The following is a 17149-nucleotide window of genomic DNA, read 5'->3' on the forward strand; positions in this document are numbered from 1 at the left end:
CGATACAGGGTAGTAGGTATTACACTTACTGCACAAATAGTGCTGTACAAGTTCATTCTGATGAATAATGTCAGCTGGCTTTCATTTTTAACAGCTACAGGCAGGATTTGGACACAGAAAGTACAGAGCCCAACTCCCGTCTAGCCCTTAACTCATTTTTTTATTGAGGCTTCGTAGAGCTTCAGCACAAAATTGTTTAAAACTTAGGTGTGTGCTATGCAAAGCACCCCAAGGTAGACCACAGGGAGTATTTTTGAAATGGCAGGGGCATAGAATAAGTTACCTGATCCATTATTTTCTTTTCATGTTTGTTCTAGCTGAGGTCTCAGGGAGAGGCAAAGCCTGACTGGAAAACAACCTCCTGCTTCCTGTCCCTTAGATTTCTGCTCAGGTTGTAATTATGAGCAAACTGACACTGCACCCTGTGCAACCATGAGTGTGAATTTCCAAATATTATGGGTTCCTTGCTCGATCTCCCTTATTTTATTATACCAGCTGCACCATGAGGGGTTTGAGAAATCGTGGTCCCATGACACCTGCACTCTGAACTTGAACACTGAGATTTCAGAGCGTCACTGGAGGCACTTAGTGAAAACAGAGAAAGAAAAAAATGTGGAGAATATGAAAGAGAAGTCTGAAATGCAGCTGGAATGACACAGCATCTTCACACTCAGCAGAGCTACAGGCAGGGTTGTCATGGGAACATGTGTAAAGAATATTTCCCTCATTTTCCCAAGTCTGTACCTTCCTTGTACTTTCCTTAGATTATTTTTTGTTTTCTTCATTGCCAAAAATGCCTGAATGAATGATGCTTATAAATATGTTTGGTTGTATACGTCCTCTGTGTAGAGAGAGACTAAGCAAGCTAGAGTTTTTCAGCTTGAAAAATGAATGTCTGGGATGGATAGGGAAGTAAAATCATGTCTGCAAAAATGGGGGGAGGGGGGAAACCATGGAGAAAGTGAACAGGGAACAGTGCTCACTATTTCTCACATTCTAAAAACTAGAAGGGGTGCAATGAAATTATGAGGCATCAGGACTGAAACAAACAAAAGATATATTTTCATACAGATTGTTAAAGTCATTATCATGGAATCTTGTTGAGGAATCTTGTAAATTTGCTAAAAAAGGGGATTAAACAAGTCTCAAAATCAATGCAGACTTATTCCTTAGTGGGTGTTATTCTGTACTGGATCTCTAGCTCTGGAACTCTGTAATTCATTTCTGCATGAAACTGGAAGAATAAATCATGGGACAATAAATGGCATAAATCATGCCCTGTTCTTATACACTTTCCTGAAGGATCCCATTCTGGCCTCTGGGCTAAGTGGACAAATCAGGGCAGCTCCTGTAACAAGAGTAGACTATAATAAAGCCACCTTCAAACATATCTTGTCAGGGACACAAAAGATCCTAGGACACAAAAGATCCCAGGACACAGCTGCTTCTTGTTCTCTGCTGCTCCATGACAACGTGATCTTGTGATGGAACAGTTCGAAATGGCCTTCCAGACCCATTTTCACTGGCATCAGTCACTTTGGACTTTAATTCTTTTGGTCTTCCTTGGAATTTACGGGACTTTGGCACCTTTCTTCCTGCAAAAACAGCCAGCCATGCTTAGAAGTAAATCTTTAGCTGTTGAGGTTGATATTCTCTAGCTTTACTAAACAATATGTAAGATCTTTGGGAAAGCTCATACTTGCTAGCAATAAAAACAGCAGCCAAAATGTAGGAATCTGGAGGCCTCAGCTGGTCTCAGACTGGTGATCTGTTTTATGGTAGCTTTCACTACGGATAATTCTCACAGTTTCCACAGTGGTCACTTATTTCAGTGCCTCAATGCACATGTTTAACTTAGATGCCCAATTTGGAAAAGTCAATCCTATAACTTAAAAATTTCCCAGCTTCTCGTTGAACACTTTCCTAATTTCTAGGAAACTCAGAAAAGGGCTTCTATTGTCATTTAATATCACTTTCACCAGCACCTTTCCCATGCACCACAACAGCTGAATTCAGAATAGACTGCTGTGCCATGAATAAAAACTCTTGTGGGACTTAACATCTTTAGTTCATCGATGAACAGATGATACAATCAACTGGCATCAGGTATCAAACAATTCCAGCCACCCCTGAAGTATGTACGCACCTGCAGATGTCAAAAAGCTTATGCCAAAAAGAGCAAGCTAGCCAATAACAGCACTCTCAACTATCTCTTGTAATGATATCATTAAGTCATGAAGGCTGGCACAGTATCAATTAGTTATTCATTGTTGCAGTATCTTGTAAAAATCTTGGATTAGCCTTCTCCCAGACGGAGCATTCATGTGTTGTGTCATCTTGCATTGTTCTCTCGATTTATGGTTGCCCCGTGGACAAGGAGTTCCCTAAGAAATGGGTCAAGGTACTTCGAAGTACCCTGGCCTTGGAGTATTTGCACTTCCCAAAGCAGAGCCTTTCCAGATGCCTTGAAATCCATAGGACTGCAACCTCCAAGCTGCTCTCGTTTGCTTCTCCTCAGGGGACCACTGATCCTGGTCAGCTTCCAAAAAAAGGCCCAGCATGGGTGGGCACAAAGCTTAATATTTTCCTTCTTGAAAAGAAAAAGGTGGACTTGCTGATAAAGCCAAAACATCTGTATTCAGCATGACTTAATTTTACCATCTAATACAGGACTCAGAGGGTTGCTCACTATTTATTATTATTTTGTGTTGCACAGATGGAAGTAATGTCTAAAACGCACTGGTTCCAAGCACAGCAAAGATTCAGGCCTTTCAACACTGAGTATGCAATTTCATAAGATATGACTTGTTCCCCATCTGATACTAACTAAGAGAGCTTTATGTTTGGTATATTGTCTAAACTATTATCCGTAACCAGTTCTGATCTGTAATGTGGGGTCACCTCTCCTTTACCTTTCAGTGACCCTACAACAGCCCTAGCTTTGATGGCAACTTACAGAGAAGAAGAAGGTAAGCCTGTTTCTCCTTTATGCCTTGCTTTTCTATGCCGTCCCTTAACATCAGAATATCTCCTTTCAGTTGATTCATAAGCCCTGAAAATCTAGCCAGTTCAAAGCCTAACGCGATGGTGATGCTCTCCTTGAAATTATCCAGATAAGCAGCCAAAAAGCCAGAATGGTCAACCTAATCAAAACCTTGTCATGCATTTCGTGCTCACAAATGAGAAACAAAGCTCTTTCTGTGGACTGAAGTTTAAGTTCCTGAGCAGGGTCTTTACATTGTGACTCATTTACCGTTACAGTAGTTCTATGTGGTTAATGTTATGGATTAGGGTGAACAGACTTGGAATCTTAAGTTCAGTAGGTGACAATTCAATAGCTATACATTTATAATGTGCTCATGGCTGCAGTATCTCTGAAGATGCCAATGTCCCTGTGCCTGCACATGCCCATATATCCCTACACCGAGGGCTGGCATTGGGCATGTGCATCACAAGTCAAACCCAAGCCGGACCTATGGTGTTTCAGTTGGTTTGAGGAATGCAATAGCTCTTAGCCCAGAGCAGAATTTAGCCAATCTGGCACCTATGGGTCAAGCACCCAGGACCACAGAGGTACCATTGTCCTACGTGAGTGGAAACTGCAGCTCCTGATAGCTGGAGACGTGCTGCTGAGCCTCTCTGCACCCATGCAAGCCTCCAGTCTGTACTCAAAGCCCTTGAGCTCTTGGCTCCTGGCAATGATAATTCAGGGCTGAAATTACAGCACTTACTGAAATTACAGGAGCGTTCTGGAAGTGCTGCCCAATGCAGGAGCAGAGAATGTGAAGGACTGTGGAGAAGCATATGAACAAGTGTGTACGTGTGCTAGCCGGGGGTGAAAAATAAGAGGTTTCATAGTGGAAACTTCCACCCTGAGGCTGGCTGCTAGAAGCTGCTACCTGAGCTGTATTACTGATGAGATGCCAAGGCGAGTTGTGTTGTCCCTGTACATGCTCGGGGCGGGGGGGGGGGGGTACTTGTGAAGCAGTGTCACACCTAGGGTCCCACAATGCTAATGATGTGTTCACATGGGGTACTTGTAGCATGCAGGAAAGACTTACTGGTAGGAAGTGCCGGTTCTTTATCGCTTGCCTCTTCTGAGTGCAGACTGCAGGGAAGGGAGGAAAGGGGGGAGCCACCACAGAGATGGGCCCTGGGGCTTTTTGCTCTCTGTTATCACCTCGGCTTCGATGTTCTGTTTTGGAGGAGAATAAAGAGGACATGAGTCTTTCAGAGCATTAAAAACAAAGAAATGTCTCTACTAGTGGTGCAACAGAGCTACAAATAGGATGTGGACTCCAAAGCTGAAGTTCCTTCTCTTCTCCACCGAGCACTACCAATGATCCTTACTGACACTGAACAGGAGAAGCACTTTCTGGACTCCCAGGCCCTGCAAGAGCAATGCCTATAAAACATACCTGAGCATGTTCACTGAAGCTGAATTCACCCCAAGTGGGATTTCAAACTCTTTATCCCAAGGGACAAAGGAGCTAACTTGTAAGGGACTGGGACACAGCACCTGATTCCCAGTGGGAACCTGTAGATCCTGTTGCCTTGAAAAGTTCAGATGCATGAACACCTGCACTCTGCCCCTACAAAATATACCTTTATGAGGGAAACACAGTCCCAGGCAGGACTTCCTTCCCTGCCTTGACATCGAGAAGGTCATTGTTGCAGCTGCTTTGTGTCCCAGCACGGAGGAGCCCATCCTGGAAAAATCACCATTGCTCTTCTCCTGACCCAGAGGAGTCTTCCTTCACTGTGGGCTGACAATACCCAGCCCTCTTCCAGCATCAGTCCCAGGTCTATGAAACTTTCCATGTGAATGGGGGAAAGCTCATGGATTTCCCATCTGTAATTTTAGGTGACAGTTGGGTAATTAGTGTTTGCTCAGAGTGCTGCTGGAAGGGGATGATGGATTCACCTAATGCACAGAGCTATGGTCCAGCCAACCACGTTTGTTAGTATGGATAGCTGTTTCCTGATCTCATGTTTAGTTTGAATTACCCCTGGTTAAATAGAGAGATAATGAAGAAATTTTAATAGAAGAAACGGGAGAGAGACAATAAACATGTTTAGGGTAAATTTCAGATTACAATTTCACTCCAATATACACAATTATTTAGAGAATTAAAAAAAGCAGCACATGACAAGCTGCCTGCTGAACCTGCACGGCTGCCTTTAAATACGGAGGATGGGAAATTGCCCAAAGTGAGCCGTGATACTTGAAAGCGATGAGGCATTTCTGCCAGCTGCCTTCCGCACCGGTGTCAGGATTTGAGCTGCCCACCAGATGGCAGGCAGAGACCAGCCTGGTGCTGGGACGGCTGCAAGGCAAAGCTGCTGAGAAAAGAAAAGCCAACTTCTGCTTTACTTGAGCACGACTGCGACTGCAATCCTGCCTTATTGCTCTTTGCAGTGCTCTGAGGACATCCTGCACCCACAGTGTGGGCCTGATATAAACTCTGCAGAGAGGTTCACATGTGGGAATTGATAGGAATGTTGCATCCAGCTAAAAGATGCTCCACAGATCCGAGTAATTATTATTATAACCCAATAACAGCAATAAATGGTCAAGGCAATGATAGCTGCTGGTGCAGAACACTTCCAACACAGGAGGCTGCAGCTGAACATTTTAAAAGTGCCCTGCATGAATTTTATCCTTCCTATTGCACAGAAGAAAGACAGGATTGTTTGCCTGCTTTTTCTTGCCTCCTGTTGGGAATTTTCCTGTTCTTTCCATCTTTTGCCTTCCCTGCAGTGTAGGACCATTCAATGAATTCACTTAGTAAATTCCCTGTATGGCAGGGATCCCTCTCTCTCTCTGCAGGCTCTCAGATGCCACCTGAGAAGATCGCAGGTCTCCTCAAAGCTCCATATCTTGCTTATGACCCCAGGTGGGCAGCTTAGCTTCTGTGGAGCTTATTAGCTCTCTCTGATACCACTGGACTCTAGGTTTACCCTTTGAGAAGTTAAATCTTATCTGCCCTGGAGTCGAGGCACTGTTTAACATGTGTTTAGCATTGAGAGGGAGATATGTGACCTTATTCACTCAGTACCTCCATCCTTTTGGGGTCAGTGCACCGATTCACTCATACTTGCAATTCAGACATACCAATTTTAATAGAAGAACATGTAAAACCAGAATGTAAAATGGACGTGTAAAAAGCCCATCCCAGATCTCCTCCAGTAACCATAAACAAGTCATAGAGGGCACAACCCTTCTGCACTGCCAGAACTTCTTCTTCATCCCCATTTCTCAGCCTGAGCCCCTAATTCCCCGGGGAGAGCGGTGCCCGCAGCCCCGTGGCTGTGCCCAAAACACCCCAGCGCTGCCTGGCGGGGACGTGCCAGCACCTACCTCTGCGCGGGGCTCGCAGGTGCTGCTTGGCGTGGTGGTGCAGCTCCTCCACACACGGTGGTCTGGTGGAGGGGAGGAAAATGTTTCTTTGCTGATGCCAAGGTGCCCGGTAATAGACGCTCAGTTTGCTCTCTGCATCCAGGTTGGAGACAGCTGTAGAAAAAACAAAGAGAAACCTCGGTAAGACTCGGAGCATCTTGTGTGTCGGTCTAGCTGAAAAGGAAAGGCTCCCGCTTGGAACAGCAGTGCCAAGAACGAGCACTGAGGATGTTACAACAGCTTTCCTCCCACCAAGTAACAACCACCGTTATCTTCACCGTGTTGCTGTATGACATTGTGCCACTTAACATTTAGATAATGCCTTTTTGCCAGATCACAGACCTCCAGTAAAGGAGGCAGGCAGGCGCGAGCATACATATTGTCTGTGTTAAACGTATGGACTAATGGGCTGATAATTTTATAGGCAACAAAATGAAAATGCAAAGAAACTAAGCAACATTCCCATGGTGAGATTTTGAACAACGGCAGCGAGAGGACCAGATTCCCCATTTACCCACCCTCCTTGCCAACACGGTGTAGCTCTTCCACTACATCACGTTACACACGGGTAAGTCCTGACACAGGTTGCTGGCTCACTGCCTCCCAGCCCGTACCGACCAAGATTAACTGCCCGTCCTGCTGAGCACCTCTAGCTGTCACGTCTCAGAAAAGGTTCCCGTGATGGACACGGGCTTCTGAGGGACAGGAAAACTTCAGTTCCCCTACAGAGAAAACTCCAAAGGCTGCCTCTGAAAGTTGCAAGAAACATTTCAGGTCTGAGAGACCTCCACTTGTAAGGCCAAGGAGCTTTGCTTACAGGGCACCGCAGTGGGGAGGAAGGGTGGTGGAGGGATCTACAGGGGGTTCCCAGCCCAGCCAAGGAGCTGCAGTCTCCTTGGGTAAGAGGGTAAGAGCCCTCTTCCAGCAATCTGTAACTCCGTGGTATGACTCTGTGCACCAGTCCCTTCTCCAGCCACCCCGTTGCCCACTTAGATGACACATATTTTGCATCAGAGCCCTACTCTTACACTGTTTCTACAGTTCCTGGCAAATGCAGCCCCTGTTGCATGGCCCTCGGCGTGCCACAACAAAAAAACAGAAGGGACGTGCCCTGAGTGGGAGGCCAAGGGGCACCAGCAGCACGTCCGCAGCAGTACCTCTGGTGGAGATGCTTTGCTCTTTCTGGTTTTGTTGCTTTCATTAATGCAAAACAGCATTCACTCAGACTGAAGGCATGCCAGTATTTTGCATGGAGAAAGGAACAGGAAATGCTAAAATCTAGAGTAGGAGAAGGATGGAGCACACAAGGGGAGAAACCCAGAAACCTTGCTGCCACGTGCAGGATGTTAACAGAATTTATAGGTTTCTCTGATGAGAAAAAAACAGCTTGCACCACTGACCCCATCCCAAACTTGGAGCCCAGCAGGCAGCCTCTCTTTGCTTTGCAGTTTATTTTTGCAGATGGGGTATTACTTAATTGCCAGCATATTTGCACTGCCACTCCGTGCAACTGGTCATGCTGTCGGTGCAATGAATTGCACCGAGGTGAGACAAAAATGGGTAAGGGGATGGTGGGAGTGGGTAGTGGCTGTAGCATACCCCTTGAGGGTAAGCAAGCACAATTTCTATTTTACAGACAAGGCACCAAGACACAAAGGGACTTGGCCTGATCCCATTCTAGCAGCTGCATCGCCTCCTTGGGAAGCTTGTCTCAGGACAAGAACTGGTGAGAGACAGCAATGGTACCCCACCCATTCCTCCTGTCGCTCAGGATATGTGATATTCATGATCGCAGATTGCACCCTGGGGGCTAATGAAAAGGCAGGCACAAGCAGTTCCTTCCTGCTCCCAGAAACAGCCTGTCTAGACTGCAGTTCTAGTAGTTGTCTGTGACAGAGGTAAATAAGTGAGCGGAAAGTTTTACCTGCTTATGAGCTGTTCAGACATTTCATTAGAGTAGAATAGATTTCACTGCAATATTTAACTTGTAGAAAGCTCCTCTGGCTTTGGCAGCAGTGCTTTACGAGTAAGATGAGTAGGAGCTGGATTAACATACCTCGTGTGAGACTTAAAAATGAAACCAAGCTAACACCATCCCGCCCCGCACTTGCTGTGGTAGACACATGCTGCTATCACAGATAAAGCAGCACGACCTCTTGGCCATCCAACAAGCCTCTGAGAGCAGGCAAACCTGGCAGAGCTGTGAAAAATACTGTACCAGAAAGAAAATAACAAGCAAACACATTGCTTATGTTGAAATGATAGGGCACTGAGCAGCTCACAGCACCCTGTGCTAAGGTCCCAGTTACCGCACATCCCTGTTACTGCACATCTGTGCATCCTCTTTTCCTGCAGGAACTCGGATTCACTGTGCCAGAGAATGTGCCCTACTGACACCAAGAAGGCAGAAATATTGCACAATATGCACTGAACCAAACAGCCCTTTAAAATATTGAAAAGCTGGAGTGGATTTTCTAGGCACTCCAGAACAGAAACTAAGAGAGCTGGAGAAAAAGCTGTGAGTGGATGAATGTCCTCTGCCTGTGGGGCAGCGGAAGAAGCTCAGAGGGAGGGAGAATCACTGGGCAGGGCGGAGGACAATGCTGGCCCAGGGACAAAGAAATATAATCCTACCTCAAATGCCATCAGGCTGGATGCTGGAAGATGCGTCCCAGCCCCAGAGCAGCGACGCTCTGGAACCATGTCCCGGAAAGGGGCAGGAGAAGGAAAAAGCCCTCCGATAAGTGACGGAGGAAGATCAGAAGACGTGACTGCCTGCCAAAAGAGGCGCCAGCATCTACTTCACCCTCACTGGCTGTTGCTTGGCCTGTGCTCCTTGCAAGGGCATCCAGACCGATTTTTGGGTGCAGGCCCTGGGAGCTGGGCACTGGGGGCTGAAGCCACCAGGGTTGTGAGCTTCCAGGCCACCGAACATCTCACTCTGGGCATGGAGCTGAGTCTCCTGCTCCCACTAAAACAACAAAAGCCAGCCCTGTGGCAGTGCAATTCAGCACTCAAAGACCACTGGGCTGAGATGCAGAGGACCTCTTCCGTCAAAGCTTCACCACATGCTTCTGCTGAGAGCCTGGGTTAATTGGTAAGACTCCCCTTGCCTCCGTTGTGTAAAATGGGGGCAAGGTATCTCTTTCGGCCAGCGCTTCCCTTCACTGGGTGATTTACACTGCAGACTGTTTTAACAAGGCTTTGCCTGGGTGCGCCTCCAGCCCCTGAGTATCATCATCACACGCATAGTAAATAAAGCAGCACAGAAACTGTAAAGCCACGGTCTTTAAATTATTAATGGCTGGACAACAAAGTGAATGAGAAAAGAATCCTGCATAGGTATAGGAAAAGTGGCATTTCAGGCATCAGATACAGATTGTTAATGTATTGTTAGTGTGCGCTTCGATCAATTTAGAACATACAAGTGAATCATATAAACTATCATGTTCATTTCATTCCCAAGCTGAAGTAATTGTTTTTTGTCTTGTGGGATGACAAAACGACAAGAGACCATTTAAATGGATTCTCCATTACATTTTGTGGATCCATTAACGTTGGCTGGTTTCCTGACAACCAATGTCAAACAGACGTACACTAATGGTTGCTCTCATGAGAAGATTTTTGAGGGTTCACAAATAGCTGTTTTATCAAAGTTGATCATATTTATCATTTATAGACCCTTCCCATCGTCACGTCCTCTCGTTCACTCTCTCTCCTCCTTTAACAAAGCACAAAAGGATCCTGCCGTAGCAGAGCTGCATGTGGATGCTTGAAGGTTGCGCAGCTTTAGTGCACTCAAGCGTGGTTGTTCTAATAATAACACCACAAAGGCCAAGCAAGAAAGATTTCTGCTCTATTTATTTGATAGATCCAGGGGTTTCCCCCCCCAGCTCCGTCTGCTTCTCTAGATGCTCACCTTCCTCCTCAGCTCCTTCTGTTTCTTGACTTTCTGTTATTTTTTTTCTGTGTTATAGTTGCCATTAGGTGTCGGGGGGGAAAAATGATGATGTCCTATGCTTCCTGGTTCAAAGCGAAAACACGATTTGGTGTGGGGTGTGAAAAAGTGCAGAGCCTGGAGGGGGTTTTAGCAGCGAGTGAGGACGGAGCCTACGTGCTCAGGGACAGATCGCCAAGAGCTACCACGCCGCCAGCTCCTGCACGCGCAAAGCCAAACCAGCAGCTGCCACATCCTTATTAAAGCACCTTGGTTCTGAAAGGCAAAACCATGACCTCTTCCACACAGGCTGCACAGGTGAGCTACTGTCTGCCAAGTTTGTGTGCGAAGCATTGCAAGAAAATGAATTCTGACCGAGACCGGTTCACCTCAAATACCAGTTAATCTGGCAACACATCCAACTCCATCGTGCATATTAGTGCATAAATGTTTCATTGAGGCAAGTGCTGAGTCTGATGTGAGTTTTATTTATAGCCCTGCATGTGTCGAATGTATGCTTCCCCTAAGCACTTGTGTCTCTGCTGTAAAATCTAGGGGGCTTAAGCCTACATGGCTGGTAAAAATCTACTGTCGCTACTCTGCTGTATATGTCCCACATTTTGTGTAGTATCAGCAAGATCAGCACTTTCAAAGCGGCTTCTTCTGTGGCTGCTGCTTCCAGGGATGGTACAGGGGGTGTCTGGGCCTACCCAGTGGGGACAGCAGCCTGAGTGGCCAGAGCCTGGGGCTCCTCCGAGGTGGGACAAGTGCCTGACAATTCCTGACAGTGATGGCTTTCTCTTCTGAAGCCCCTGTGCTGGGGGCGACATCAGGTGACAGGAATGGGACAGACGCCCTGGCACCATGTTTCCCCATCCTTCTGTCTCCGGGCCTGCTGGTGTGAGGGCCAGCTGCTCCAGGACACCAGAGAGCCGAGGCAGGTAGCACCTGGGCCTTGGCAAGGCTTTGTAACCATGCTTCTGACAGGAGACAAGAGTCCAACTCCCACTGAAACAGAAAACTGCATGCCAAAATCCCTGTCTTCCTTTTCCTCATTGCTCCTGTGTGACTTTGGGGTTTGTTCAGTGACAGGGTGGGATCCCCCCAACCTCAGTCACGTCTTTTTTTCCTGCTTTCCTGGTGTGCCCACAGTCACGGGGTGACTGACACCCATTTTGGATGGTCTGCTCCTTGGTTACTTCTCGGTGGGATCCCACAGTGGAAAACATGGTTTGCAATGGCCTTATGCATCACTAGGACCTATTATTGCTGTTTCAGAGAATTTTGTGCCCTGTGCGTCTCCAGCTCAGGATGGGTGTGAGGAGCAAACGTCAGCAGCACCAGCCCTGAGATGTGATGGGGGAAGCTGGCCTGGACGTGGAGCCCGGACCACCACATCTGCACCACCACCGGCACTCACGCATAGAAATCAAAGCTGGCACAGCTGCACCTACACGGGCTGCAACCACCCTCTGGAAAAGCAGGAGGGGAGACACAACAACACAAGTTCAGCCCTTAGCTACATGACAAGAGCACAGTTATTATTCTGTTCTATGCTCACGGATGGACAATTTGCAAATTTTTCAGACTCAGGCAAAATGCAGAACTTCACTGACAGCAGAAGCTGTTGAGAAAGGCCGTGATCTTATGCTCTTTGTATTGTTTTTCTTCTTGCCGGTACGGTGAAACATTGCATGTTTCAACCACAGTTTCTTAGTGCATCCCTGTGACACTTCTCTGCCTCCTGTTATGCCACACATATGGAAATAACAGCTATTCAGGAGAGAAAAAATGGACAAGTGGACAAAACCCCATCCGTATTCAGCGCTCACTTATCCGGAAAGATGAAAATATTGGAAAGCATACAATTTGGATGCCATTTTCATGTGCAGATCCTTGAATTTTGCATTTACCTGGTATCCAGTTAACTGGCACAAAACCAGACACAATTCAAGAGGGCTGGGAAGTCTGTGATTCTTATACACGTAAGAAGATTATGCTGTTAAGCAATATGCACTTATGTGAAGAGTGCCACATGCTAATCCCATTCTTGGCTTTGCTGCTTTCAATCAGTGCTGGCGGTGTTTGAACATATTTTTAACTGCTTTCCCTAACTCTGTCAAATAAGTTACAGTGGCCAGATTGGGACTTGTTATTTCAAAGTATTTCAAAGCTGTCACTGCAGGATAGACGGTAACCTCACAGAAATGCACAGCATTTTATATGTTTAACGCTTCATTCCTGTGAAGCTTCTCTTGCCAGTGATTTCTTCCTCTCCTTTTATTCCCGTTCTCCAGCCTATGTTTTCCCCTGCCTCCAAGAGTGGCTGGGAAAGAAAGATCTTCATGCTCTCAGCTACAAAATACTGGCAAATATAGTCACAGACAGAAGGTTTTTGTTGGGGTTTCATTAATGGAGCTGCCCTTCTCACCCATGAGCCAGACTGGAGAGATGAATGGCATTTTTATTCTAGGTGCACATGTCTAGTTATTATACATCTCTATGAATATGTGCAATTGTGCGTACGCCCCCACTCCTATCACACCAAGCTCTGCAGTGAAGAAATACTCCTGGGCACACTGCCCGTCTAATGCATGGTGACAGCAAGCACTGGAGGGAGTGCAACACACTTATCTATTAATAAACATCCAAAATGCTCAATAATGTATGCATAGCCATGGTGTTTCTAAGGTCCTCATTCTGCCACAGATAGCACGAAACCCATCAGGGCAAGCAGGTTAGTAAGCGAGAAACAAAACTACTAACACGGTCCAGCTCTACTCCCGGAACAGCTAAATACTTATGACTAGACAAAAGTTTTTTCAGTTGTGCACTTGTATGCATTAAAGTAAACATTTAATTCAGTTCTACTTCTTCAAAACTGCGACCCAGCTGGGAAGTGACTCACACCCCAGCTCAGTGGTTCAACCAAAGAGTGGGAGTGATACCACAGGCAGCATTGGTGTTGCCTGCAGGGCAGGCAGACAACACCCGAGCCCTGCCTGGCAAGCTTAAGGGTCACGTTAGGTCAACTGCTCTTCAGGATGAGTCCACATTCATTTTCATTTGCTACCATGCTCCACAAGAAAAAAAAAAAAAAAAGCCAATCAGCCAGTAAAATAGCAAAGGCATAAACAGTGTTAATGAAAAAAATCGCCCAAATCCAACTAGTTTAAGGCTACTGGACCTAATGGTAGAGATGGCACGTTAGTTCTAGGGATGATATGGCATCAAACACATGTACATATATACGTGTGCTTATGTACACACATGTCGTGGCGTGTAACTGAAATCAATGTCTCAAGATCCCTTTCAGTCTCACATTCTTAATTAGCTGAAAGCACTTCTCTTAATCTGACGTACTTTCAGCACTCGTCAACACAGCTTTCTTCACAAGTTGACCCCTCACATTACTCCCACTCTCGATGACACGCAGCAAGATAAAGCCTCTTGTCTCCAGCAGTTCGGTGCATGGTCTCTACAATGCACGCAGTAAGCAGACTTCTATACATCCTTTGCAATTCTCTCTTACTGCTCTGCTATTTTTCTCCTGTACTGACTCATCCCAAATCACTATTAAGCTTGCCCTAGTTGCTCCAACAGGTCACCATCACGCTCTCCCTTTTAAAACACAGAAGTGTGCTGTTCACTGTGATGTTGCTCTCAGATCCGTCACCCTGATTTCATATGCCAGCACTCAAGAACAAAGCTTTACAAAATTCATTTACTGTTCTACCTGCCTTGGTGAATGTTTACCTTCAAGATCTTGTGAAAAAACATCCTCATGTTCCCCAGCAGCCCATTTCTTCATGAACTATTCTATCTACTCCATACACACTTCTGTCAGAGGTCAGTGTTTCAGCAGTAGTTTTAATGCATCTTGCCTATTCCCCTACTCAAAACATTCGATTCCCGTGCATATTTCTCTGAATATTTATACTTAAAGTGGGCCAGTGCAAGCCTTTTGCATTCATGCCAAGGATTCTGTTTTCAAGACCAGAGGCCTGTACATCATAGCACCTATTTCCACGTCATCATCCACAACACGAAGAACCTATGCTGCTGTAAAACCCCAGGAGCCTTGAAAAAGCACGGAGGAAGATGACAGCACAGAATACCGTGTGTTCGGCATGTTGGAGGATAAGATTCAGATGACTTATTCCAAGTACAGCAAACATATTCCTGTTTTCCTTGAAATCTTTATAATCTGCTGCCTTCCATCAAAGCTGTGAGTCTCCATCAATCTCCGTGCCTTCCCCATCCAGCTCTCAGGAGTGTCATTTAGCAGCAGTTGCACCGACGGTGCAGTGATACACACGCCTGTCTCATAGACAGCAGATTGAGGGCATCGACTTATTCTGCACAGGGCATCAGACGGCCATCAGCAGGTGACAGCATTTTTGTTTACTACTGACCTGTGCTTCATTCAAGATGATAACCTATAAGAAATAAAGCCCGGTAGCCCCACTGCTTAATCTTATTAGTCCCTGATGTGGCTTCCCACAGGTAATGATGAAGTCACTGGTCTGGAAGGGCGAGACACACTCTATAGAAGAAAAACACTATGAAATGTGAACAGCAAAACCAAACCAAAGACACGGGTTACATTTTGTATCTAGTGTAAAAGTACGAGCATGTTTTTCTAAGAATGTTTTCCCCATTATTATTTTTAGTGGTTCCTGAGATCTCATTTATCATATGTAAACTTACAACATTCATTATCTGTCCTCCAGAAAAAATGAACTGCCTTTATTATTTGTGAATAATGATAATTGTCATTAGCAAGGTGATTATGATTAAGAGAGATTAAGAGTTAGAAAACAGGGTGGTTTCTGGGTGATGGGGACCTGAGTGCATGTTGGAGGTGGGAGGGAAAGTCCCATGACGAAGGTTTCCCTGGGAGGGAGAAGGAGAGAGACACTTTCCTCATTGGCATATTTAAGCCCCTTAGCTTCAGCAAATATCAGGGGGGAAGACGGAACCAAGGTCAGAAGCTACTCCTGAGCAAAAACCAAGACTGAAGAGTTCACACACAAAAAGAACAAGCAGGGCCCCTCTTCCCTTCCACTCGCAATGCACGTAGGCTGAGAAACGAAGCCCCCAAAATTCAGGAACAACAAGGCATGTGTTAAGAGCAGAAACGGTGGCTCATGTTTCACACTTTTTCCTCCCCATCAGTCTTTTTCAGTGTGCTTGGCTAGATGCCCTGAGCACTGCTTAACTGCAAGTTGAGGTAAGTAGCAACAGTTTCTTCCAATGATATTTAGTAAATACCAGGCTACTGTTGCCACACATGCTCTTCTGAATTACTCACAGGCATCCAGGGAAAGATAGAAAGTCAATCACCTCAGAGGGACCCAAGGCAACTCTTTTTTTGTCCCCTGGGGAAACATTCGTGCAGCTCCTGCAGCCCCATCACTCCCTTCCTGCAGAGGCACTGAGACACATGGCTCGCTCCCAGGCCTCTAATTGCTCCTGGGGTCATGGCTGCACCACTGAAGCTTCTTCCCCGTAAAAGAAAAGCAGCTTGTGTCTTGTCCCAGGCGGCAACAATCATGCATGCAGCACCACTGGGTTATTCCTATGCCACCCTGATGATGGCCCAAGGCTGGCCTAGCCCAGAGGTGAAGCTGAAGATACAACTAGTTCGCCAGGTAGCTCTTCTTGCATCCTTCCAACAAAAGGCTTCCCCAACTCAGCGAATACCTAAGTCATTCATCAACCACCCCTCTCAGATGTTCTTTTTAGCCTCAACCCCACAAGTGATTTATTTGAGCGTACAGTTTTGTACAACAGAGTTTGAACTGGGTGTGCAGAGCACCTAGCACAAAGGAGCTCAGGGCGACAAGGGGGAGGTCTTATTTCAACACCGTCTGGCAGTATCCTTCTTCAGTCCCACCTCTGACAGGACAGTTCTGTAAAACATTACAGCAAGCAGGGCCATAAGGGTTCAGAGAGCCACTCTGAGCAGCCAGCTGGGAAGAAGTAACATGGCTAGCCAACTTGTAGAGTTTTAGTTGTTGAAATAATACTAAATGCAGTCTTTGTTGTTTCATACAGGGAAGGAGAGCTGTCTGAAAATGTAGATTTTCCTCTCTCCCCTTCGATGCTTTCTCACACAAATAGATTTTATCCAAAAAGCTGAAGAAATTCAAGATGGAATCTTTTTAGCCTTGTAAGATGGGGAGAGCGCAACAACCTTCCCTTCCTCAAACCCTTGGCTCCCTATGCGAAACCTACTTTAATCCATGGGACACCATGATTGCACAAACTCCAGTGTGTGCAGCAGCACCTCATAGTCCAAAGGCACATCAGGAAAAATGGGTCCACAGCTCGTCCATTGCACCTGGGGGATGCTGCACCAGCAAGGACATATCTCAGAACTAGCCCCTGGGGCACCAGATCCTACACAAGTCTTGCAGCCTTTTGTCAGTGACATTGTACACCTAGACTTCAAAGCAAATAGCTTACGTCAAGATAAGCTATTTTCCCACTGTTATTATTGTTTGAATAATATGTTCTCAGCTTGCTCACCTTAGGTACTAACATTTTTCTGAGGCGTTGGACTGTTTTTCTACTGCGTTTCAGGTCCTTGCATGCCTAAAATGGCAAACAATCACCAAATGGTAAATGCTAGCTTGCATACTTAACCAACTGGAGAGCACTGTTAGCCACATCCCCTTGCACGACTCTGCAGAGGATGCAAACGTGTTACCATGCCAGCTACAGAGCCTCTACAGCTCATGCTAACCAGCTAACCCCTAGCTTGGATTGAGACATCACAGCCGATGGCAACTAGCACAGAAAATGCA

General features: G+C 46.1%; 1 protein-coding gene across 2 annotated transcripts in view; it reads right to left on the reverse strand.

Annotated features, from left to right (window-relative positions):
• The window catches only part of NHS (NHS actin remodeling regulator), a 246014-nt gene that overhangs the window by 17566 nt on the left and 211299 nt on the right, over window positions 1-17149 (reverse strand). For both annotated transcript variants that reach the window (XM_035542107.2, XM_035542106.2), the window contains exons 2-3: window positions 6362-6514; window positions 4062-4195 (exon numbers count right to left, since the gene is read on the reverse strand). In XM_035542107.2, coding sequence (XP_035398000.1) covers window positions 4062-4195; window positions 6362-6514 — 287 coding nt within the window. The remainder of the gene's footprint in view (window positions 1-4061; window positions 4196-6361; window positions 6515-17149) is intronic.

The sequence above is a fragment of the Cygnus atratus genome, chromosome 1 (genome assembly GCF_013377495.2).
Source record: "Cygnus atratus isolate AKBS03 ecotype Queensland, Australia chromosome 1, CAtr_DNAZoo_HiC_assembly, whole genome shotgun sequence".
Taxonomy (NCBI): Eukaryota; Metazoa; Chordata; class Aves; order Anseriformes; family Anatidae; genus Cygnus; species Cygnus atratus.